Genomic DNA, 25,087 nt, shown 5'->3' on the forward strand with positions numbered 1-25,087 from the left:
TGCCTCAGTGTCAGGATTACAGGTATGAGCCACCTCGCCCAGCCTCAGTGCTTCTTAAGGATACTTTTGCCCCCCTCCCCGCAAGGGACATTTGGTACTTTATGGAGACATTTTTGGTTGTCACAACTGGAAGAGGGAGCTGCTGCTGGCATCTAGTGAGTAGAGGCCAAGGATGCTGCTTAACATGCTACAATGCATAGGACAGGCTCCTCACCAACCCTCACCACCTGCCAACAGAGAATTATCTAGGCCAGAATATCAGTAATGCTAGGGTTAAGAAATCCTGCTCTAGAGAAGCACAGTGATCATAATAAGATAGAGAAGGTTCCTAGACTCATAACATCTAAACTTTAGTGAGAGAAGACAGACAATAAACTAGTAACACATAAATGAACCTGACAACTGTAGATGATATTAAATGCTATGTTGGGAATCGGGCAAGGTACTGTGATAGTGACTGGGGATGGGTATGTATTTTATACAGGGAGGCCAGGGATGGTTTCTCTAAGAGGTTACGTTTGAGTTCAGTCTTACCTGCGTGACTAGATGTTGCCAGTTAAACAGTTATCAGGAAGAAGAGCAGTCTAGGCAGAGGGAAGAGCAAGTTACAGAAGTCGTGAGGCAGGGGCAAACTTGGCCTGTTGAATGAACAGGAAAAAAGCTCTCATGGCTGGAGTATAGTGACTGAAGGGTAGGTAGGAAGTGAGGTTGGCAAGATCCTATGGAAGCAGAGGTCTGCCAACTTTTACTGTCAAGGGCCAGAGAGTAAATATGTCAGGCTTTAGAGGCCATACAGTCTGTCTCAGCTACTCAACTCTAGTGTAAAAGCAGCCCTAGACAATACGTAAATCAATTGGCATGGTTGTATCCCAGTAAAACTTTATTATTTACAAAACAGAAGAGGTACTGATGTGGCCCGTAGGCTGTAGTTTGTGGACCCCTAATACAAAGTTTTGTGGAACATGGTAAGGGATTTGGATTTTAAAATACAATAGGAAATCCTGGAGGATTTTAAAGCAAGGGAGTGACATGAAGTCATTTACAGTGTAAAAGGTTCACTTTAGCTGTCATGTGGACAGTGGATCCTCAGTAAATTTGAAACAGCCAGCTATTCCCATGTCCTTTCGCATAGTTTGTGACAGTCACATTTGGCTCTCTATCATTTACTACACATCCTTTGCACTTCTGTGTCTCTGAGCCTTTGCTCATACTGTTCCCTCTGCCTGGAATGCTCTTTCGCTGTTAGTAAATGACACAGCTTAAGTGCCACCTCCTTTTCCCCCTGTTCTTTTCCCTCAGAACCACTCTTCTGTTGGTGCAACATTGGGCCTCTCCAATTGTAGAACTTATTTTATTCAGTCTTGTAATAATATTGTTATAAGAGCTACCACTTAGTGTTAATGTTTCAGATACTCTTTTAAAACCTTTTCATACATTTTTTCATTAAATCCTTGCAGCAACTCTGTGTGGTGGATATTAGCCTCATTTTCCAGGTGATAAAGTGATGATTTATAGGACTGTATCACTTGACTGAGTTCACACAGCTGGAAAGCAGCCAAGTCCAGATTTGAAGCCAGAGCTCCCTGATAGAAGCCCTTAGGGATTATGCCCTAGTTGTGTCGGTTTCCCCCACTAGTCTGTGAGTTCCTTGATGGCAGGGGCCATGTTTAATTCATTTCTATGCCCTGTGCCTAGTACAGTGCCTGGCAAATAATAAGTGCTCTATAAATGTTTATTACATTGACTTAGCTTCTGATAATGTACCCTCTGAGTATTGCAAGTGTGCTATCTTCAAGACCACTAGATGTCACTCGAGATGCATAAATGTGGTTAGAGTCTAATGTGACTGAGAAGATGTTAAACAGCTCCTGGCCATTTTAACAAAGGAAAAATGAGCCATTCTTTGAATTATGAATCTGGTCATAGCGATCTGTTTTCAAGTCCTTGACCATGATTCCCTTGCTTTCCAGATGCAGCCTTGCATCATTTTCTCCCTTCAGTGTTATTTGTGTTCTGGGATGCTACTGCTACAGCTTCTAGTACTGCTTTTTTTTTTCTGTGTTGTCTGTAGTAGTTAATTTAATCAATAAACATTTGAGCACCTATTGTGTGTCAGGTACTGTGCTAGACTCTGGGCATACAGAGATGAATTGAGACATGGCCTTTACCCTCAAGGAGCTCACAGTCTTTTTGGGGAGACTGACAGGTAAATAACTATACTCTACCGTGCTAAGTATCATAACAAAGGACTGTAGAAAGTGCTGCAGATGCACAGAGGAAAAAATGATTCTGCTTGAAGGGGTCATAGAAAGGTTACTTTGGAACTTGAAAAACACGTTAAAAATGAGGGAAAGCACATTGCAGCTGGAGAGAACAGCATGAGCAATGGCATGGGAGGCTCAGGAGAGGATGGATTTGGGGAGAGGAGCAGGCAGGTATGGCTAGAATGGGGCATGTAGAAGAGAATGATGGAAAATGAGGATGGAAAAGTAGATTGGAGTGGGGTGAGGATGCTAGTTTGTAGAGCGTCTTGAATGCCCCACAAAGGACTTCAGACTTGACCCTCTGGGTTGTAAGCCACTCTCAGAGTCCTTTGTCAAGGGAGTAACACAGCAAGCTCTATGCTGGCGACAGCTGACTCTCAGGGAGAGCCTGGCAGCTGAAAAAGCTTCCATGACAGAGCCCATGAGCCTCAGGATGAGGGCTGCCCTTGAGCAGTTGGGATGGACAGGAGAGAAGACTTGAGAGAGCATTTAGAGGAGGAGTGAACAGAGTTGGTGAGTGCCCGTGTTTAGGGAATAGAGAGAAGCCAGAGAACTTTGTAATGAAGCTTTTCCCTGGGATACAGAAAGCAGGAATTTTAACCAGATAAAAAAAGAATTGTGAAGAAGCAAGGCTAATGTCTATCCATTAGCCTATGAAAAACCTGTAATTGGACCCTCTCCTCAGTCATCGAAACAGAATGTTGCCATGAGAGCTGCGAGGTGAATTGCACTGTGCCAGCCTTGTTTTTGGAGCTACCCAGTAATTCTTATTTAGCAACTGGGGCAGTGCTGCTCTCTCTGATTCTGCTTCGAATGGACCTATATTCAGAGAAGAAAATGCTATTTTTTTTCTGAAACTGGTAAGTAAGATTGCAGGAAGAGAATCATGGGTACACCCTGCTTGCCTTAGAATCCAAGCTGTTGCTAAGGAAAGTGGCAGGAGCCAAAAATCTGCATCAACAGCCATAGAGAAGCAAGAAAACATTAACCATTCCATAGCTTCTGTGTTGAGAAAAGTGGTTGCCTGACAATGTACATGTGTGAGTAGACCATTTTTTGGCTTCCAAATCTCATTTGCTCTTTGTGTTTCTCCTTTAGGGTTGGTGTTGATTCAGACCAAGAACACTTGGTAAATATGCGTTTTTGTTGTTCCTGGCATTTCTATCAAATGTGCAGTCATTTGGAAAGAAAACAACCTACTGTAAACTTCATCCTTCTATTTAGATCCTGTCCTCTTTGCCTCAGCTTTTAACTGACATCATTCCTGGCTTTTCTCACTGCTCCATAGAGACAAAACCAAGTTTGCCACAGTGCCATAGTGTGTGGTTATCAAGGGCGACAGCTTTCATGTCTCTGGGCCATCCTGCCTGGGCTTTTGCCCCAGAGGAGAGCAGTCTCTTAAGGACTTCTGGGTTTTCGAGTGACTCCTCTGGCACGGGGAGGCTTTTTCCACTTTTGTTTGCGCATGAAGCCTTGTCTCTGATGTAAGCCCCACTCCAGCTGCTCTTCCTGTGTAACTTTCAAATTGGATGACCAGCAGCTGCCCTAGAGAACTGCCTAGAAGCTTTTGAGTCTTCAACCAGTCTTCCCTGCCTGCTCAGGGGAACGCACTTTCTTACCTTGCCCCTCAGCCTTGGCCACGTTTCCTTGCTTCCTTCCTTCTGTTGTGTCAGTTTCTCAGTTGTTGCTATGAACTTGAGCCCGTTGGACTGAATGCATTGTAACTCGCTGCCCTCTCTAGACTGACCACCCTTGTCTGGTATTTTCCATCTGTTTTTCAATCGCTTCTGAGCACCATTGAATATATGCCTCCATATAGACATTAGATGAGAAATCACAGAAATTAGATTTTTGAACATGGAAAGCATCTCTTTCAAAACACAGTTTTTTTCTTGTCTGAAACAAACCCCAGTCAGTATATTTGTCTTCAGGGTGAGGTTAAAAAAAACATTTGTCAGATTCATTTCCTAAATGCTAATTTTGTTAGCTGTTGAGTGATGAGTGTGAATGTATGTATGAGATATAGTAAGTACTTGCCTCTTGTGATCAGATCCTTAAAGTAGAATTCCATGGGCTTGACATACTTGTAAAAACCAAGCTGGATAAATTCCCATGATGCCAGGCTCCTGGGGTAATGTCCAAGGAGTTATAACTCCTCAGTGCCTTCTCCCTGTGTCAAAACAAGAATAAAGTTAATCATGCCGTTCAAAAGACAAATGCTCGATCGCTCTCTGTACAAGTCTCCACCAGCTGTGTCACCTCTGTAACCACAGAGGAGAAATGGAAAAGGAGTAACAGGGAGAGAGCCAGGTAGGTGAGTGCCAGTCATGACATACAGAACAAAGAACTGTTTTTTTTCCCCTTACCTTCAAAACTCTACGGCTGGGCCTGGCATGGTGGCTCATGCCTGTAATCCCAGCACATTGGGAGGCCAAGGTGGGTGAATCACCTGAGGTCAGGAGTTTGAGACCAGCAGGGCCAACATGGCGAGTCAGGAGTTCGAGACCAGCCGGGCCAACATGGCGAGTCAGGAGTTCGAGACCAGCCTGGCCAACATGGCGAAACCCTGTCTCTGCTAAAAATACAGAAATTAGCTGGGCATGGTGGTGGGTGCTACTCAGGAAACTGAGGCAGGAGAATCACTTCAACCTGGGAGGTGGAGGTTACAGTGAGCTGAGATCGTGCCACTGTACTCCAACCTGGGCAACAGTGCGAGAGACTGTCTCGAAAAACAAAAACAAAATTAAAAGAAAACAAAAACCCTGTGGCTGTCTTGGTTATATTGTTTCTTTAATATTTTGAATGTCCACCAGAAAGCGCAGAGGAACATTATACTAAGTGTGGAGTGTGTGGGGGTGGGATGTACAGGTGTTCATGTGGTGAGGGATGGTGAAATGTTGCTTTTCAAGAGGTGGAGGCACACAAAGATACTTCTAATGATGTGAAAGGAATTGCAGGTGTTCTTCAGCTTTTGTAAGCCCATACAGTGTTTCCAAACATTTTTGTGTTGTGTATAAGTTGATATATGACACATGACACGTTGAGGGAAAAATTTATTTTGAGCATTAGGAAGGACAGGAAGAAACCAAAACCCAGAATCTAAACTCTGTGCTTGCTTGCTTGCTTGCTTATTTGTTTATTTACTTACTGAGATGAAGTTTCACTCTGTCGGCCATGCTAGAGTGCAGTGGCACGATCTCAGCTTACTGCAACCTCCACCTCCCGGATTCAGGCAATTCTCTTGCCTCACCCTTCCAGGTAGCTGAGACTATAGGTGCCTGCCACCATGCCTGGCTCATTTTTTTGGTGTGTTTTTCGTAGAGATGGGGTTTTGCCATGTTGGTCAGGCTGGACTCGAACTCCTGACCTCAAGCGATACACCCGCCTTGGCTTCCCAAAGTGTTGGGATTACAGGCATGAGCCACTGTGTCTGGCCTAAATTATGTGCTTTTAGAAAAGAAGATTATGGAACCATAGAACATGAGCACTGGAAAGGACCTTCAGGATTCTCTAAACCTCATCATGTTTTTATACATAAAGAAATTCGAGCCCAGAGAGAGAAAGGGACTTCCTTAAACTACTTAATGTCAATAAGCTGGGACTGGAAGCAGATTGCCTAACTGCCCAACTGCTGACTGCACCACATTACAAATAAAGACACAGTTTATATTTTTGGAAACTTTTAGGAGACGCCTACTTGCTGTGTTAGTTTCTCCTCCTGGCTGGTCAGGCTTACCATGGAATTTCAGTACTTGTTTTTATTTTGCTAATGTTTCAAGAACATAGTAGCAACTTTGAAGTTGCTAGTTACTTTCGAGATCCATGACAACTCCCAAATATAGGGATGTTGATGTGATGTTTTCTAAGGTGCTATTACTTTGAGAGTTAAATCTTTCAGGTTCAGTACATGAATTATTCCACATTGATTTTTTTTTCTTTTTTTCTTTTGTTTTGAGATGGAGTCTCGCTCTGTCACCCAGACTGGAGTGCGGTGGCACGATCTCAGCTCACTGCAACCTCCACCTCCTGGGTTCAAGTGAACCTCCTGCCTCAGCCTCCTGAGTAGCTGGGATTACAGGTGCACCCCACCACCCACAGCTAGTTTTTGTATTTTTAGTAGAGACGGGGTTTCACCATATTGGTCAGGCTGGTCTCGAACTCCTGATCTCATGATCTGCCCGCCTCGACCTCCCAAAGTGCTGGGATTACAGGCGTACCCCACCACACCCGGCTAATTTTTGTATTTTTAGTAGAGACGGGGTTTCACCATATTGGTCAGGCTGGTCTCAAACTCCTGATCTCGTGATCTGCCCGCCTCAGCCTCCCAAAGTGCTGGGATTATAGGCATGAGCCACCGCGCCCGGCCCCCACATGGATTTTTTTAAGTGAGAGTAGATTTGTAAATTAGCAAGCAGCCTGAGTAATGGAGGTGTTCAGAAAAACATTTCAATTTTTTATTCCAAAGCTTCAATATTCAAGCTATTACATTTCTAATATTACCCTTGTTGCAGAGTGTCTTATAGCATAGTAGGCTCTATTTCTGATTCTCCAAAGGAATGGCTCTAAATAAATGTTCATATGTTTGTATAGATATTGATTTATGTATTATCTATCTGCAGGGTATTCCTGAAAATGAAAGGAGAACTACCAAAGCAGAGAGTGCTTGGCTTTTCCGGATGTGGTACAACTTTGATCATAAGTATCCTTAATTGAGAGAAAAAAAAAAAAAGGATAGCGTGGACATAGATAATTACAGTTTAATGGAACAAGTGTTTTGACTGTTCTCTTCCTGGAGCAGAATATAAAACCTACCTTTCATCTTTCCTTTCCCCATCAGTGCTGTGGAAAAGGAAACCCACACAGATAGATTCCTCTGCAAACCCATGAAACCATATGGACTGGTTATTTCAGAAGCTGGCTGTGTAAAGGGAACCAAAGCCCAAATGACATACTTTCTTTGATATATAGGTTTATTTATTGAGCAAACTTTAATATTTATTGTCCTTTAGCTAATTTAGCGGAAGGTATTTCTTGGTTCTTGTCAGCGTACTTGGCAGGGTAAGAGAGGAAAGGCTTAGGGAAAAGCATGAGAATGAAATCAAAATGCGATAATGTTCGATACTGCGCTGTTCAGCAATACACTTTTTTTCCCCTGACCTTTCCAAAGACTAGGAGATTATCTCTATTCAGCATGCCATAGATAGCTAATGTTTTTGTTTGCCAGATTTCCTTCTTGCCCTGTTGTAAGTCTGTTTCATAGCTGGTAGTGTTGATATTCTATAACCTCTTTAAATCAGGGGTCCCCAACTCCCAGGCCACGGAGCAGTACTGATCCACACAGCAGGAGGTGAGCAATGGGCCAGTGAACATTACCGCCTGAGCTCCGCCTCCTGTCAGATTGGCAGCATTAGATTCTCACAGGAGCCCAAACCCTATTGTGAACTGCACATGCAAGGGATCTGGGTTACATACTCCTTATGAGAATCTAATGTCTGATGATGTGAGGTGGAACAGTTTTATCCCAAAACTGTTTGGTCCCCAGCCCCATCCATGGAAAAATTGTCTTCCACAAAACCGGTCCCTGGTGCCAAAAGGATTGTGGACCACTGCTTTAAATCATGCTTTTTAAACATTTTATCATTATTAAAATTAATTTCTTATTTGAAAATTCACCTAGCAAAAAGAGCCATGGAGTTCTTTCAGGCTCTGATTTATCTGATTCAAAACTTGGTTTATGTTCTACTGGAGCAAATTGGAGACAACCGTGTAAGAAATATGTCCTTGCTTTCAACTTTCTGATGAAAGCCTTGTATATTTAAGAAAAATCACTTGACGCTTAATGATTAGAAGCTACTACTTACCATGTTCTTTTTGGTAATTTTTGCATTCACTGTTTGCAAGTACTTCAAAATTAAATTACTGTATGGAAACAAGAATGCAAGCTTATCTGGGGTATTAAGACTCCCATTAGAGAAAGAGAGCCTGGCTCTTAAAATTTTTTAAAGATTATGTCATTACTTTTGGCTCCATTGTCAGGGTTTTGGATATAAGCCACTCCCATATCTCTTGGGACTTTTTCATCCCTCTAATTTAGCAGTAATTTTTTAGTGAGTTTTCTGCATAAAATGTTTTGTACATTTTCTGCATAATATATAAAACAATTCAATGATCCTAATGTTGAGAAAGAGTAGAATAATAGCTTATTCTTCTGTATATTTTATAGAAGTAAACACCAAGGCTTGTTTGACTCAGTACTGCCCTATTAAATCCTACTCAATGAAGACTTGATCATTTTAATACCTAGCACCCTGATATAATTAAATATTCATTATTTTAGATTTCAGTTCATTTGTGTAGGCAAATGATTTGTTATAATTGAGATATAACTTGAATACAAGAAAGTACATGAATCTTAAGTGTACAGCTTAATGAATTTCAACCTGTGTCAACAACTGTGTGCCTTCATCCATATAAAGATATAAATGAACATTCTCTATCCTCCTCCACAAAGGGGTGACCATGATTCTGACTTTCATCAACACAGGTTAGTTTTACCTGATTTTGATCTTTATATATATGGATTCGTATATTAGGTATTCGTTTCTGTCTTGCTGCTTTCACTCGACATCTGTATAATTTATCCATATTGTTTCATGTAAAAGCAATTCATTCTTTTTTTATTGCTGTAGTAGGGTAGAGCTCTAATAGGAATATACTACAGGATTTTTGTTTTTAACCAGTCTACTGTTAATAAATATTTGAGTTGTTTCTAGCTTTTGGCTATTATGAAAACCTGCATGAATATATATCTTTTGGTGGACATAAGCACTCATTTCTCTTGAGTATATACCAAGGAGTGCAAGGAGTGGAATTCAGGACAAGTATATGTTTAAAGTTTTGTTTGTTTGTTTTGCTTTGTTTTGTTTTGTTTTGGAAGTAGTGTCTGGCTCTGTCACCCAGGCTGGAATGCAGTGGCACAATCTTGGCTCACTGCAACCTCTGCCTCCCAGGCTCAAGTGATCCTCTAAATTCAGCCTCCTGGGTAGCTGGGACTCCTGGTGCATGTCATCACGCCCAGCTATTTTTTTTTTTTTTTTTTAATGTAGAGACAGGATTTCACCATGTTGCCCAGCCTGGCCTTGAACTCCGGGACTCAAGCGATCCACCCACCTTGGCCTCCCAAAGTGCTGGAATTATGGGAGTGAGCCACTTGCCCAGCCTGTTTAGCTTTAAAACAGACATTGCCAACCAGTTTTCCAGAGTGATTACAACCAGTTTAATTGGTTTTAACCAACTTGGTGACTTTATGGTTATTTCCATCAGCAAAGTAAGGGAGTTTTATTTTTCAGTCTTTTAAATTTTAGCCATTTTGATGAGTGTGTAGTGATACCTCATATGGTTTAATTTGCATTTCTCTGATGACCAGTGAGGCTGAGCTCCTTTTCTTGTGTTTTGACCATTTAGATATCCTCTTTCGTGAAGTCTAAGTCTTTCGTCCATTGTTTAACTGAGTTGTTTTTTTCTCTCACTGATTTATAGTTTCTCTATATTCCTGAATTGGGATTTGTTGTTGTTGTTGTTGATTATTGTATTTTCTCTTGGTAGCTTGCCTTTTCATTTTCTTAATCCTGCATTTAAGGAGAAGTTCTTCAATTTAATGAAGTCTATTATATTTTGTTTATTTTTAGGATCAGTTCCCACTCTCACCCAGGCTGGAGTGGAGTGGTGCAATCATAGTTCACTGTAGCCCCAACCTCCTGGGCTCAGGTGATCCTCTTGCCTCAGCCTCCTGAGTAGCTAGGACTACAGGTGCGTGCTACCACACCCAGCTAGTTTGAAAAATTTTTTTATAGAGACAGGGTCTCACTTTGTTGCCCAGGCTAGAAGTCCATTTTATTCACCTTTTATGGTTAGAGTTTTCTGTGTCTTAAGAAATCTTCCATATCCCAAGGTCATGAAGATATTTTCCTGTTTTCTTCTAGAAGTATGATTGCTTTAACTATCACATGTAAGTCTTTGATCCATCACAAATTCATTTTTGTGCATGATGAGAGATAGTGGGTCAAGATCTACTTTTTTCCATATGCATATCCAGTCGATGCAGCACCGTTTATTGAAAAATACCATCCTTACCCCACTGAATTGCAATACAACAAAGATTTGTTGAATAAGTGGGGATAAGTTTCTGGACTCTCTTTTTTATCCTGTTTCTCTATTTTTATATCAATACCACATCCTTTTAATTACTGTACTTTATAATAAGTCTTACTATCCAGTAGAGTAATTAAAATCTGGCTTTTTTCTTCTCCAGTATTGCCTTGGCTATTTTGGGTGCTTTGTGTTTTCCTTTAAATTTTAGAAACAGCTTGTCAAGTTACACACGTGCACACACGTACACACACACACACACACAAAACTGCTGGCAAGTTTATTGGGTTTGTATTGAATCCATAAATGAATTTGTAGAGAAATGATATCATAACAATATTCAGACTCCATATCATAAACAGCATATTGCTCCATTCATTTAGGTCTTTTAAAATTTCTCTCATTAATGATTTGTACTTTTCAGTGCACAGCTTTTGTACATCTTTCATTAGATTTGTCCCTAAGTATTTGAAGTATTTGATCCTATTGCAAATGGTATTTATTCTATTTTATACTTGTTTGATGTAAATATATAGATTTAAATATATATATATATATATTTTGTTTGTTTGTTTGTTTTGTTTTGAGACGGAGTCTCGCTCTGTCACCCAGATTGGAGTGCAGTGGCGCGATCTCGACTCACTGCAACCTCTGCCTCCCAGGTTCAAGCGATTCTCCTGCCTCAGCCTCCCAAGTAGCTGGGACTACAGGCGCTTACCACCACGCCCAGCTAGGTTTTTGTATTTTTAATAGAGGCGGGGTTTCACCATGTTAGCCAGGATGGTCTCAATCTCCTGACCTCGTGATCTGCCCGCCTTGGCCTCCCAAAGTGCTGGGATTACAGGCGTGAGCCACCACGCCCGGCCTAAAATTTGATTTTATATATGGACCTTGAGTCCAGCAGTCTTGCTAAGTTCACTTATGATTTCTGATAGATTCTTTTTGGTCTTCTATATTCATAATTAAATGATCTATGAGTAATGATTTTTTTTTTTTCTTTTCCAATCCCTGTATTTCTTTTTTGTGTCTTTTTACATTGGCTTTTGTAGGGGACTTCTCCAGTGCAATGCTGAATATAAGTGATGATACTGGACGTTCTTATCTTATTCCTGACCTCAGAGGGAAATTTTTCAATATTTCACCATTAAGTACGATGTTAGCTGTACGTTTTTGGATATATCCTTTAGCAGATTAAGAGCATTCTCTTTTATTTCTAGTCTGCTGAGAGTTTTTATCATGAGTTTTTGTCTGCTGAAAATTTTTAGTATCAGATGCTTTTTCTGCATCGAGATGATGATGTATTTATATTTTTCTTCTTTAATCTGTTATTTTGATTTCCATTGATTGGTTGTTTTAATGCTAAACCAGCCTTGCATTGCTGGAACAAATTCCACTTGGTCATGATGTGTTATCCTTTGTGTATATCACTGGATTTAATTTGCTAATATTTTGCATCTGGTTTCTGTATCTATTTTTATGAACAATAATGGCTTGTGATTTTTTCTTATAGTGTCCTTGTTAGGTTTCTATAACAAGATTAAGCTGGCCTCATAAAATGAATTGGGAAGTATTCCTTCATTTTCTGTTATCTGAAGGAGTGTTAAGATTAGTGTTTTTTGTTTGTTTGTTTTTTGGTTTTTTTTTTAATGTTAGGAAAGTTTTACCAGTGAAGCCATTTGAGCCTGGAGCTTTTTGTAGGAAAAAGTTTTTAATTTCATTAATAAATACAGGACTATTTAGGTTTTCTTTCTTCTTCTTCTTCTTCTTCTTCTTCTTCTTCTTCTTCTTCTTCTTCTTCTTCTTCTTCTTCTTCTTCTTCTTTTCTCTTCCTCTTCCTCTTCCTCTTCCTCCTCCTCCTCCTCCTCCTCCTCCTCCTCTTCTTCTTCTTCTTCTTCTTCTTCTTCTTGTTCTTCTTGTTCTTCTTCTTCTTCTTCTTTAAACCATTTGTCAACATCTGGCAAGTTTTGTTTTCTAAGGAATTTTTTCTCGTAGAGACAAACATCAAGACCTGTTAGCCTCAATACTACCCATTCAGTACCAGAAGATGAAGACCTGGTCATTTCTTTACCCAAAACACTAGTGGAATTCATCATTCCAGTTTTTTAGTGGCTTTGTGTTTGGCAAGATGTTTTATAAAGCATGTTTATATAGAGTGCTTTAATCTTTACTTATAATTTATTAATATGAGGATTCATGAAATTTTCTCTGACTTTCTCATTTTTAATTGAGAACCACCTTAGGTTCTCATTTTAGAAAATGAGGAGGGAGGGCATGGAGGCTCACGCCTGTAAACTCAACACTTTGGGAGGCTGAGGTGGGAGGATTGCTTGAGGCAGGCTCAGTTCAAGACCAGGCCTAGCAACATAGTGAAACCCTGTCTTTGCAAAAATTAAATTAAAAAAAAATAGTTGGGCATTGTGGCATGTACCTGCTATTATCACCCACTGCACTCTAGCCTGGGTGACAGAGTGACAGTCTGTCTCAAAAAAAAAAAAAATAAGCAAATGAATAAATAAATAAAGTGAGGAATTTATGTGTCTGTATCATTTTCTCCTTTTTCTTGTGATTCCCTCTTTTTCCTTCTGTCATGTTTCTCATGTCTGTTTTTATTTTTTGGCAAATAAATGAATACTGAAATGAGGGCCTATGATAAAGGGCCTCATGATACATAGTTTTTAAAAATGTCTTGAGATTTGACTTGCCTTTCCTTCTTATAGCTTCCTAAGGAAGTCAGTCTGATACTGAAGTTTCAACTTATAGCATGCAGGAGGCCAGCTGAATTCACAATAAATGATGAAAAACTTTTTATTACTATGTTCTGCTGGAACATTTAATTTCCTCTCTGGCCATTAACATTGTTTACTTTCTCCCTTATCTCCTTTAGTGCTCAATTTACAGTGATGTTCCTTTTGGTTTCAGTAAAATCAGAAAAGCAATGTGATGTGGTGGTAAGGGCACAAGATTTGAAATTCAGACCAATTTGGGCTAGCAGATTGGTCCCCGTTTACCTCATTGTGTGGCTTTAGGTAGGTCATTGACCTCTCTGAGCCTCAGTTTCCATATCTGTGAAGTGGAGATGATAAAATACCCCTTTGCTGTTTCACTGCCATAATGTGAGGAGGAAATGAGACCATAGACGTGAAAGCCCTTTGCTGTCCTCCGAAGTGGTTGCTACACCGTGATGGTGATTATTATCAAACGGATTGCTCTTTTAAATTTGTAAAGAAAGGACCACAGCTCTTCCTTAACCACCGCAGCTATCTGAAGCCTCTGCTGACTCACAGCGGGCCTCCGCTGACAACAACACTCCCTGCCTGCTGTGGACCCATCGCCAGGTGCCTCACCAGCCCCCAGGCTTACGAAGTAAGTCGGTTTTATCCAAAACTAAATTCTTCAGTAAGTTAAATTTATCTGCTCTGTGGATGAGTCACTGGTTTTATTTTATTTTGGTTTGGTTTTCTGCCTTTGAGGTATAAATTCCATGAGGGAATTTAAGCATATTTTGCTCAACCAGAAAATACACTGAAACCTATAAATATAATTCACAGCCTTTGAAAGAGCATTTGAAAACAGATATAGAATCGTGCCTCATCTTACTGTGGGTGATTTTAGTAAATAGTTCTATTTCCATGCTGGCTTTCATTTCTTTGCAGTATGTGTCCTGAGCTCAGTACTAAATGTGTATGCTTTCATCCACAAATGAGGGTTGTCTCAGTTACATTGAGAGGATTTTAAAACAATTTTGACATCCCTAAAGTGCAACAGATGGTCTATTATTTCACACCTCCCAACCTTTGGATGTTTGGGAAAGCTTATCTGCCTCTGTTCCACCTTGTTGGGACGCATGAACATATCTAGATAGAATCTGGATTCCATATTTTTTTTCCTTAGCTACCAAAATGTGATTGGTAATTTGATAAATATTGCTACTAAGAAAAAAAATAACAGAAATGCTAGCCAGCCTTTGTTTTTAAATGTGAGCATTTTTATTTTTCAATTTCTTTTTTAAAAACCTTCCATTCTGGCCAGGCGTGGTGACTCATGCCTGTAATCCCAGCACTTTGGGAGGCCGAGGTGGCGGATCACCTGAGGTCAGGAGTTCAAGACCAGACTGGTCAACGTGGCGAAACCCCATCTCTACCAAAATTACAAAAATTAGCTGGGCACAGTGGCGCGCGCCTGTAATCCCACCTACTCGGGAGGCTGAGGCAGGACAATTGCTTGAATTGGAGAGGTGGAGGTTGTGGTGAGCAGAGATCATGCCACTGCACTCCAGCCTAGGCGACAGAGTGAGACTCTATCCAAAAAAAAAGAAGAAGAAGAAGAAAAAGCCTTCCATTCTAAACCAACCTTTCAGAAATAATCTATGACATCATATAGGCTCCCTTGTTAACAAAGCCCACCAGTTTTGACTACTCAGATGCAACACGCAGAACCTTGAGAGGGGAGGCTGTATAAGAAATGGACAGGAAAGAGTAGGCAGAGTAGGGGTGGCATCTGGGCCAGGGAGGAGCATCCTACGGCTTTGTGTTATGTCGAGTCAATGCATGTTTCTGACAGACTGTGCCCGTGAGATGGGGAGCACACCCCATGTTGCCCCTCCTCTCCCTTCCACATTGCCCAGGCTCCCCTCTCAAACATTGTCTGCATTTCCGCTATGCCCTGTTAACCCACATGACTGTGCAGAGAAGTCAGCCAGCTCTGTTGGTTCAGGCAGTGAAGCTTGGCTCTTGGATTCCAGAGACCCACTCGCCGTCACCAAAAGCCAGAAGAGGTCCACAACAACCCTGTGTCCTTGGAATGTAGCAAAACACAACAGGCTCCCTAGAGCAGCTGTAACAAAGTACCACAAACCGAATGGCTTAAACAATAGAAACTTATCATCTCTTAGTTCTGGAGGCTGAAATCCAAGGTCAAGTTGTTGGCAGGGTCAATTCCTTCTAGGCTGTGAGGGAGAATCTGCTCCAGGCCTCTCTTCCAACTCCTGGTGGCTTCCTGGCGATCTTTGACCTTCCTTGACTTATAGATGCATCACTGTGTATCTCTACTTTCATCTTCACATGGGATTCTACCTGTGTGCGTACCTACCTCTGTGTCCAAATTCCTCCTATTCATAACGACAGCAGTCATACTGAATCAGGGCCTACCTTATTTTAAACAAGACCCTATTTCCAAACAAGGTCACATTCACAGGTGCTGGGGGTTAGGACTTCAACATCTTTTGGTGGGGAGGGCGGGGGAGGATACAGTTTAACCCATAACAACCATCACACTTAATTTTTTTTTAGACAGAGTCTTGCTCTGTCACCCAGGCTGGAGTGCAGTAGCGCGATCTTGGCTCACTGCAACCTCCACCTCTTGGGTTCAATGATTCTTATGCCTTAGCCTCCTAAGTAGCTGGGATTACAGGTGTGCACCACCACACCCAGCTCATTTTTCTGTATTTTTTAGTAGAGATGGTATCGCCATGTCAGCCAGGCTGGTCTTGAACTCCTGGCCTCAAGTGATCCACTCACCTTGACCTCCCAAAGTGCTAGGATTACAGTCATGAGCCACTGCACCTGGCCCAGACGTAATTTACATTATTTTTGTTAACTGCTTTTTTTAGTTATAAAACTAGCAAGCTCATGACCAAATATCCATGGAGTATGGAATGTACAAAGTGAAAAATCAAAGTTGCCTTCCTCCTACCTGCAGTCCCCGAGGCAGTCTTTATTATAGGCTCACTGTGGATACTTCCTGATATATTTTCTTGCAAATGAATATGTGTATATATGGCTTTGTTATTATTTTACACAAATGGGATTATAATAGGCATATTGTCCCATTACTTGCTTTTTTTTCAATTACTGATACATCATGGATACCTTTACATGTGAGTACAGTAAATGTCTTACCTTCTCTTTTCATGGCTACAAATTTCCATTTCATAGCTATAGCAAAATTCATATATTCAGTCTCTTATGGATAGACATTTCAGTCATTTCCTTTTTTGCTATTATAAACAATACTTATAGTGAATATCCTTTTACATATAAACTTACCCAACTATGTAAAAGTATATAGAATAGATTTTAAAGGTAAAATCACTGGGTCAAAAGGCATGTGCATTTTACAATTTGATAGATATTGCCCCAAACCTCAAACTTAATAAAGATATTAGAAGGTGCTGAAGAGCCCCTGAGGACCTGGGAAGGAGCCACAGAGCTAGTGAGTATTGCTGAATTAAGTGATAGATACCGGTTAGATAGACTTACTGTCCTAACTAGATTAGATAGGAAGGGATTTAGGCTGGTTGGTGGCTATGAGTTTGTTTGTTTGTTTTTGAGATGGGTTCTGGCTGTGTTGCCCAGGTTAGCCTCAAACTTCTGGGCTCAAGCAGTCCTCCCGCCTTAGCCTCCCCAGTAGCTAGGACAATAGGCATGTGCCACCCGTACCCAGCCGTTTGTTTTTCAGTTCACACTTGTTTTGGCCTTTGAGTATTTGGGGAAATTTCTAGCAACAGCAGATTAAATTCCTTTTTAGATTTTGTCTAATAGTCTTCTCAGTCTATTTGACGGTCTTAGACAAATTCAAAATTTTCAAACAGACATGGGATTTAGGAATCTGGAGAATATACTTCCCTCAAGGAGCATTAATGACAGACTGTTTCATGCTAGATCAATGTGCATATTTAGAATGATCCTTTCTCTTTAAAGTCATTTAGAAAAAATGACTTCTTCTGTTTTTTAAAAGTAATATGTACTCATTATAATAAAATTTCAGATAATACAGAAACATAAAGAAGAAAAGACTTCTCTATGCACTCTTACTTACATTTTTTATTTGCCAAAATAGGACTATGTATTCCTGATACTTTTCCCTTTCGTAGAACCTTATTTAAGTATACTATTTTGGCTGTAATATTTCCATGAGAACCCAAGCTGCTGTGGAGCTGCAGTGAGGGCTTGATAAGTTTCTCTGTGCCCCAAACTGTATTAGGTGGTTGGACCATGTAGCATTTACCCTGTGTCTTCACCACATGTGTATCGGTCTGCTCCCCTCACACACTAGACTGTAATCCTCTTGAGGGCTCGATACACACACAGTTACAGCTCAAGGGTAAGTGCCACTACAGGGAGAGGGCCAAGTACAGGATGCCATGAAAGCACACAGGAAGGACACCTAACCTAGTCCTAGAAGCTCAAGGAAGACTTCAGAGCTAAAGTGATAAAAGGGTGTTAGTCATGTGAAAGGAAAGAGGGGTCATGTAGAAGGACCTGGAGGTAAGAGAAACCACGAGGAGTCTGGGCAGCTGTCAGCACTTCAGTCTGGCTGGCAGACAATGGGGCTGTTGGTGTGGGAGGGGCAGATTGTGGCAGGAGAGGAACTAAAGAGGCCAAGTCACGCTGTATTTTAAGCCAAGGTGTGGACTTTATACTTTATCCTGAGGGCAGTGGGCTACCACTTAAGGTTTTAAATAGGGAATCCTCTAAAATACTCCTGTTGGAAATGTCTCTTGAACTCAACAATTCTTAAATCTTACTTTGTTTGCATTTAGAACCAGGAACAGTTGAAAGATGATGATTCTGATCTTATTCTCAATGATGGTGATATCAGTTTGACATATGGAGATTCTACTGTGAACACTGAATCGGCCACATCCAGCGCTCCAAGGAGATTTATGGGAAACAGTTCTGAAGATGCCTTGGATCGGGAGCTTGCATTTGGGGACCATGAACTGGTCATTCGAGGAACACGCCTGGTTCTTCCAATGGATGATTCTGAACCCCCGCTAAATTTGTTAGATAATACGAGACACGGTCCAGCCTAAGCTTACTAATACTCACTTAGTGATTTGTAAAATTTGCACATGTGATTGTGAAGAAATTTGTACTACCTAAAAGTCCCAGTGCATGTCTCTGAATGTGTAAGCTATATAAATGCTATTTATATGGCATAGAAAGAATATAAATATCCTGTACACGGCAGATTGTGAACAAACTATATTCCTTTAAGTTTTCCTGGTTGCACTCTGTAGACTGGATCTGTTTTAGAAAGTTACTTTCACAGTGATGTTATGTGTTCTGTTAGTTTTATGTCTCAGTTAAAGTACAAAAAGTGACGGATTTTCTCTTTCTTAAACTTACCTGACACTTAACCAGAGTACCAAGTTCTCGTGATGTGAATTAATTTTTTTGTGTGCTAGGGGAGGGAGAGTGAGGAGGTCATGTTAGTTCCTTGGGAACCCAGGGAGGAGAGGTTCCTTTATTGGGAAACTTGTTGATAGCTGCTGCCTTTGTCCTGACCGTTTTCTTTCCCTTTTCTCTGGTGGCCTGTTGTGGTGCAAGGAGCTGATGGCATTTGATCTTGCCCCATTCAGGTTGGGGAGTGAAGTGTGGGGACCCTTTTCCCCCGCTTGCTGTGAAAGCACAGATTCATTGACTAGAGTACACTGTTGTTCAGAAAAGAAGGCTGCAAATGACTTCTGAGACCTTATGTCTTTTCTTCCAGACCAAGACCATAGAAGGAGTAGCATCTAGCCGGCTTAGCCAAAGTACAGGTGTATATAGTTCAGGGCACTTGATTTAGATTTGGAGGGGCTGGGGTGGGCAGAGAGCAAGAGGCAAGTAAAGAGAATGATGGTTTCAGAGATCTCTCTTCCCAAATGTGTAAATATTCTATACCAGATAAGTTTAAATAAGAAATTTAATTGCTGCTTAATTTTTGATTATGTACTTTATCTGTATAGCAAGCTTTGTCGTCAGAAGTTTTTATATCAATTTAAATTGCTGCTCTTTAGCAGCCAAACAGGAGCAAAACGTAAAATTTTTGAACTTACTGTGTCTAATCATCATTTGTTAGTCTGTAGTTAATGTCAACAGTTAATTTATGAACCCACGATCGTTCCACACTACACCAAAGTCAGTCATAAGAGAAATCGAATATTCTGGGCATTGATTGCAGCAAGTTGGCTGCTTTGTGTGCAGGAGGTGTAGTAGTCTTCATTTTCACGGTACTTTTTAATATTAATTATCTAAGCTGCCATGCATTTTTTTTACAGTTTTCAAGGAAGAGCACAGAACAATTTCTCATTTCATATTTGGAGTATGAAAGTAGATTCTATTTTGTAATGCCGATAATACCTAAAGGTGCATGGAATGCTTGGAAGAATACTTTTTGATGTTGATTTTGACCTGTTCATGATTCAGAAGAAAAACAAACTGTTTTGGATTTTTTTCCCTCAGGTCTGAGTAGCATTGCCTTAAATCTTACCCAGTTAGAACATTGGTTTATTTACATGATGTTCAGATTTTCCAGTGAAAAATACCCTTCCGAAAAAAACATGTACTTACTCTCCAAAAGGTATCTGTGCTATTACAAACACTCCTTGAGATTTTAAGGGAATTCTAATGTTGTACCCTTTCGTGGCAGCTTTGACTGTTGGCATAGCCATTTGTTATGTAGTGGTAGCGACTTTCCTGCTATGCAGGAATCCCTCCCATGAAGTGTATGTTTTACATGATGTGTGCCTCTTCACACAGTAAATAGTTTCTTGTTAATGTATGTTTGAGGGGTTTGAACGTCAGTGTCATTTACCCATAAAGTTATTCAAGTTGTAAAAGGTTATACAATAATTTAACAACTACCTTTTTTTATTCTGTCGGGTTACTGACCTCCCTTTATGTAAATACTTCGCATGACAAATTCAGTAACTCGTCTATTTCAGCATGCATAAGACTTTTCACTAGGGAAACTGATAAAGCTTGAGTCAAATAAATCTGCCTTCATACTTTATCAAGGGGAACCAAGCCTGCTGTGTTTAACATCAGCATCTGGAAGATTTTCCTCTCCTCTAATCTGTGTACACATCTCCAAGAAAGGAAGAAAAAACAAACTCTGCTCAGACGCCTATGAAACACCTGAATGAACTTTGATGAAGTCCAGTCTGAGTTACCATCATGCACAAGTAGAACTGCTCTTGGACTTGTTTTCCTGTTGTTTGTGGAACCTACACGTTTGAATGACTTGAACGTTGCATCTTTTAAAGTTATTTTTTAAGATTTCTTGGCATTTATCCTAGTTGTCCGTGTTTGGCAATGTGCTGTTAAAGTAATAGACTTTTAATCTTTATGTATTTTTTGTTTTCTCTGGAGTACTTGGACAGATGTTATAGTGGTTTCTTTTAGGAAAATCTGTCATTAAAAAAGTTATAGCCTTGCAAATAACCACTCACAGTATTTGAGTCACAGTTTATTCTAGTGAGACGTAAAGAGTGCTGACTTCATTTATTTTTCTACCTATATACCTACTGGAAAAGGGGAAGACTAATGTTTTCAAATAAACAAACAGAAACCTAACAGAACTTAACTTATGGGGTGGCAGATTTTTGGTGCTTACGTGTAAGGGTGGATTTATTTGCTTATGGTCACAATTGGACTCTTTAGGAAATGTGACTCAAAGCAGTCAAATTCCGTTACATGGATTTGTAGCCTGTTAGCTTAGTAATGGATAATGTTATGAAAATGCTGGTATGAGGAGAGAGAATTCTATATCCAGTTAGGTAGGAAGGCAGTTCCAAGTTTGGCTGAAAGCATGATCACACAAATACAAATAGTCCTCCTTCCAAGTTAAAGACATGTCTCTCTGTGCATGAGAAGTTTTATAGTCTAGAGTGTGCTGACTGCAAGTTTGTCTAGTCCAGCAATGGCACCAACCACGCTATCTGTTGTGTTTTGTTGTCATCCACTCCAGCTTCCTTGTTTATGGCCCAGTGAGAGACATTGGTGGGGGATGATCCACACACAAAAGGCTCTTTTCTTGAAGGAACCCATGTTTTCTAATTCACCACACAAAACCCTACATTAGATCTGAGCAGGTACAGTTGTTAACCTGACCCAATGCAGGAGTATAATGAGATGAGAGTCCCTGACAGGACGTATGCCACACAGATGATGTAGTGTGAGGCTTGAAAGTAAATTGGAAATGATAATAGTTCTCATTTTTGAGCCCTTCTTAGGTACTGGTCATGTGTATACAAGGCATTTTTAAATCTATAATTCAATCATGCGTTGAGGGCACATTCTATCATCCTCAGTATACAGATGAGACTGAGGTGCAGAGAAGTCACACAGCAAGTTAAGTGGCAGAGCCAGGACTCAAGTCTGGCTCCAAAGCCCAGATGCTTACTACTCTGCTGGCCCCAAAGGCAGGCTCTGCTGATTCATCCTGAGTGTAACCAGAAGGATGAAGGGAATTGGAGAATTGCTTTCTAGCCTGCTGCCCCCAACCTGCTTGTCATCAGGCCAGGCTAGAGCATGAAGTCTCAGCTCTGTCCCTCCACTTGCTGCTGTGCTCTTGGCTGTCAGGCATGCGTTACCTGGTTGGGAGGGTCCTCGCATTCATAGCAAAGGGCCCTCCAGTGTCTTGTTGGGCCTATGGGCAAGCAGCCTGCCTAGCAGCATTTCTTCATGCTCTAACTCCCAACATTATCACCAAGGGGCCCGGATTTTATAGCGGAGTTTGCAGTCCTGAACAATGGCTTTGCATCCCCACAGTTAAGCATAGTAGAAAAAGCCCAGGCTCTGGAGTGACACAGACCTGGGTTCAAACCCAGGCACTGCTGCTTGCTTATTGTATAATGTTGACCACTTACTTCACTGAGCCTTTTAGTTTTCTCAGCTGTAAAGTTAATTCATTCAAGAAATATCTGAGTGCTTACTTTGTGCCACACACAGTGGAGATAGCAGCAAATAACTAAACAATCCCAGTTCTCATGGAGAGTATTCTACGGGAGATGTAACAATCTCATGGAGTTCTTAGGAATCATTCATGCAGCAGGAAAGACTGATTGCCTTCTTGTCTTCTAGTGGGAGTGGGTTATCTTGTTTTGTTTTGTTTTGATTTTGAGACAGAGTTTCACTCATTTCGCTCTTGTCGCCCAGGCTGGAGTGCAATGGTATGTTCTCGGGTCACTGCAACCTCTGCCTCTCGGGTTCAAGCGATTCTCCTGCTTCAGCCTCCCGAGTAGCTAGGATTACAGGCACCCACCACCATGCCGGGCTAATTTTTGTATTTTTAGTAGAGACGGGGTTTCACTACGCTGGCCAGACTGGTCTCGAACTCCTGACCTCAGGCGATCCACCCGCCTCGGCCTCCCAAAGGGCTGGGATTACAGGCATGAGCCACCACACCCAGCCAATATCTTTCTTAAGTAATCAACAAATAAAAGAATCATGGCTGGGCGCGGTGGCTCAGGCCTGTAATTCCAGCATTTTGGGAGGCCAAGGCAGGTGGATCATGAGGTCAAGAGATCGAGACCATCCTGGACAACATGGTGAAACCCAGCCTCTACTAAAAATACAAAAATTAGCTGGGCATGGTGGTGTGCGCCTGTAGTCCCAGCTACTCGGGAGGCAGAGGTTGCACTGAGCTGAGATTGCACCACTGCACTCCAAACTGGTGACAGAGCAAGACTCCGTCAAAACAACAACAACAACAACAAAAAATGTAAGTGCTAGCTGGATGTGATGTTGTGCACCTACCTATAGTCCCAGACACTCAACCCAGGAGGTTGAGGAAAGAGGATTGCTTGAGCCCAGGAGGTCAAAGCCCCAGTGAGCGGTGATCACACCACTGCATTCCAGGCTGAGCAACAGAGCAAGAACCTGTCTCAAAAAAATTTTTTTTAAAATGCAGGACACTATGAGAGGGTACTGTAATCTGGTGGTAAGGGGACTGGGGAAGATTGTCCTGATAAAGTGACATTTAGATCTCGAGCAAGTCAAGGGTCAGCCATGTGAAGCAGGGTGAGGACAAGGATCATTCCAGGCAGCGCGAACACTGATATTCCACCCGACCTTTATTCAGTCAAAATGTTATTGAGTGACAAACATACCACGTGCTGTGCTATCCTGTTTACATACAGTGAGGAATACCATAGACACAGGCCACCCTTGCGGCACTTACAGGTTAGTAGGGAAGACAGTAAGTATCCAACAATTACATAAGCATAGCGGGGAGCATCTTGGACCAAAATCTGCCCCCGCAGCATCCTCTCCCTCACCTCTGTCCCACTGGATCTCTTAGGGCGAGTTCACTCCCTGCTTTTGTGTTGCCACCTTCAGACATTTGAAAGGAGCTGGTATGTCTTCCCTGAGTCTTTTTGTCCCCATACTAAACAACTCCATTCCCTTTCTGTCTTCAGGACGTCTGCCAGAAGTCCATTATTCTTTTATGAACACACCTAAGCACATACTGGCTTTGTTACAGTGGTCGCCTCACGTGCTCATATTACAGTGCGTGGACTGTCCACAGAAAGTCTGGACCAATAGTGCCCTGCCCTCATAGAGCTTACATTCCAGTCGGGGAAGGCAGACCGTAAGTCAACATACACACAAAATCATTCAAGTTGGGATAAGTGACAAATAGGAAATGAGATAGAGGGTGATGGGTGTGCAGAGGTGGGGTGGGTGTAGGAGGGGCAGTCAGGAGGTCTTGCTTAAGGGGTAACATTAAAACCAAGACCCGAAAGAGCCAACCAGGCAGAGAATAGTGGAAGAGTGGTGAAAAGGTCTGGTTTAGGGTAGATGCTCAGTGCATGTTTGTTGAAAAGGAGTGTAATGCTCTCCTGACCTTTATGGAGCTGGATTTTGAAGTCCAGGGTGGTGGAATAAGAGAAGCAACAGGGTAACAGTCAGGAGGCCTGAGTCCTAGCCCCGCCTGCCGCTAGGCACTTTTAGGAAGCCACTTCAACCTGCCTGCGCCTGTCTCTTCCTTTACAAAATGATGGCAGTTCACTGAGCTATTACCATGTGCCAAGCACTGTGGTAGGTACTGGATACTGGTTTCAGCCCCAAGTCACTGCCAGGCCTGTTGCGGGGGATCAGATGAAGTGATGTACATTGAAATGTTTTGACTGGGATTAAGAAGACTCTCGAAACCGAGATTGAATATTCGGTAAGGTTTTGCTGATGAGGTGCTATTTGAATAAAATATGGAAAAGTCTTTGCAGACCACGCAGCTACTTTGGGCTGCTTTCCTTTGGAATCTCCAGTTCAGCAATTTGGAGGTGCCCCAAGTAGTTACCATGGTAAAGACTGAATTCTGAGAACTGGCTTAGTTGGGGTTGTCATGGCTGAAGCCTGAACTCCATGAGACCTGACAATTTCTGGCCAATTCTGCCCAGTGAAAGAACCCTTTCCTTTTTTTGTTTTGTTTTGTTTTGTTTTTTTGAGATGGAGTCTCACCCAGGCTGGAGTGCAATGGTCTCGGCTCACTGCAACCTCCACCTCCCAGGTTCCAGCAATTCTGCTGCAGCCTCCTGAGTAGCTGAGATTACAGGTGCCTGCCACCACACCCAGCTAATTTTTGTATTTTTAGTAGAGACAGAGTTTCACCATGTTGGCCAGGCTGGTCTCGAACTCCTGACCTCAGGTGATCCACCCTGTTCGGCCTCCCAAAGTGCTGGGATTACAGGCATGAGCCACCGCCCCCGGCCAAGAACCCTTTCCTTTACCATGAACCTGTACTGCAGTTGCAGCTTGAGGAGAGGACTCCTGTCCTACGTGTCCGTTGGACACCAGGTTGGCTCACTTTCCACTTGCTGCTGTCTGGTAGGCACTGGGTCCTGCTAAAGAGACACAGCTTAGTTTTGCCAGTCACTTCTGTTTCAGTGATGAAAAAATGTATTGAAA

General features: G+C 41.7%; 1 protein-coding gene across 29 annotated transcripts in view; it reads left to right on the plus strand.

Moving 5' to 3' along the window:
- The window catches only part of SLC9A6 (solute carrier family 9 member A6), a 73,970-nt gene extending 53,353 nt beyond the window's left edge, over positions 1–20,617 (plus strand). For 19 of the 29 annotated variants that reach the window (XM_077989372.1, XM_077989371.1, XM_077989369.1 and 16 more), the window contains 4 exons: positions 3,363–3,393; positions 6,884–6,963; positions 13,670–13,775; positions 17,953–20,617. In XM_077989372.1, the coding sequence (XP_077845498.1) occupies positions 3,363–3,393; positions 6,884–6,963; positions 13,670–13,775; positions 17,953–18,225 (490 nt within the window). In that variant the 3' untranslated portion in view covers positions 18,226–20,617. Of the gene's footprint in view, positions 1–2,116; positions 2,207–3,362; positions 3,394–6,883; positions 6,964–13,669; positions 13,776–17,952 lie in introns of all 29 variants that reach the window. The other 10 variants (XM_015128280.2, XM_077989354.1, XM_077989355.1 and 7 more) reach the window with 2 other exon arrangements.
- The last annotated feature ends 4,470 nt before the right edge of the window (positions 20,618–25,087 follow it).

This window comes from Macaca mulatta, chromosome X (genome assembly GCF_049350105.2).
Source record: "Macaca mulatta isolate MMU2019108-1 chromosome X, T2T-MMU8v2.0, whole genome shotgun sequence".
Taxonomy (NCBI): Eukaryota; Metazoa; Chordata; class Mammalia; order Primates; family Cercopithecidae; genus Macaca; species Macaca mulatta.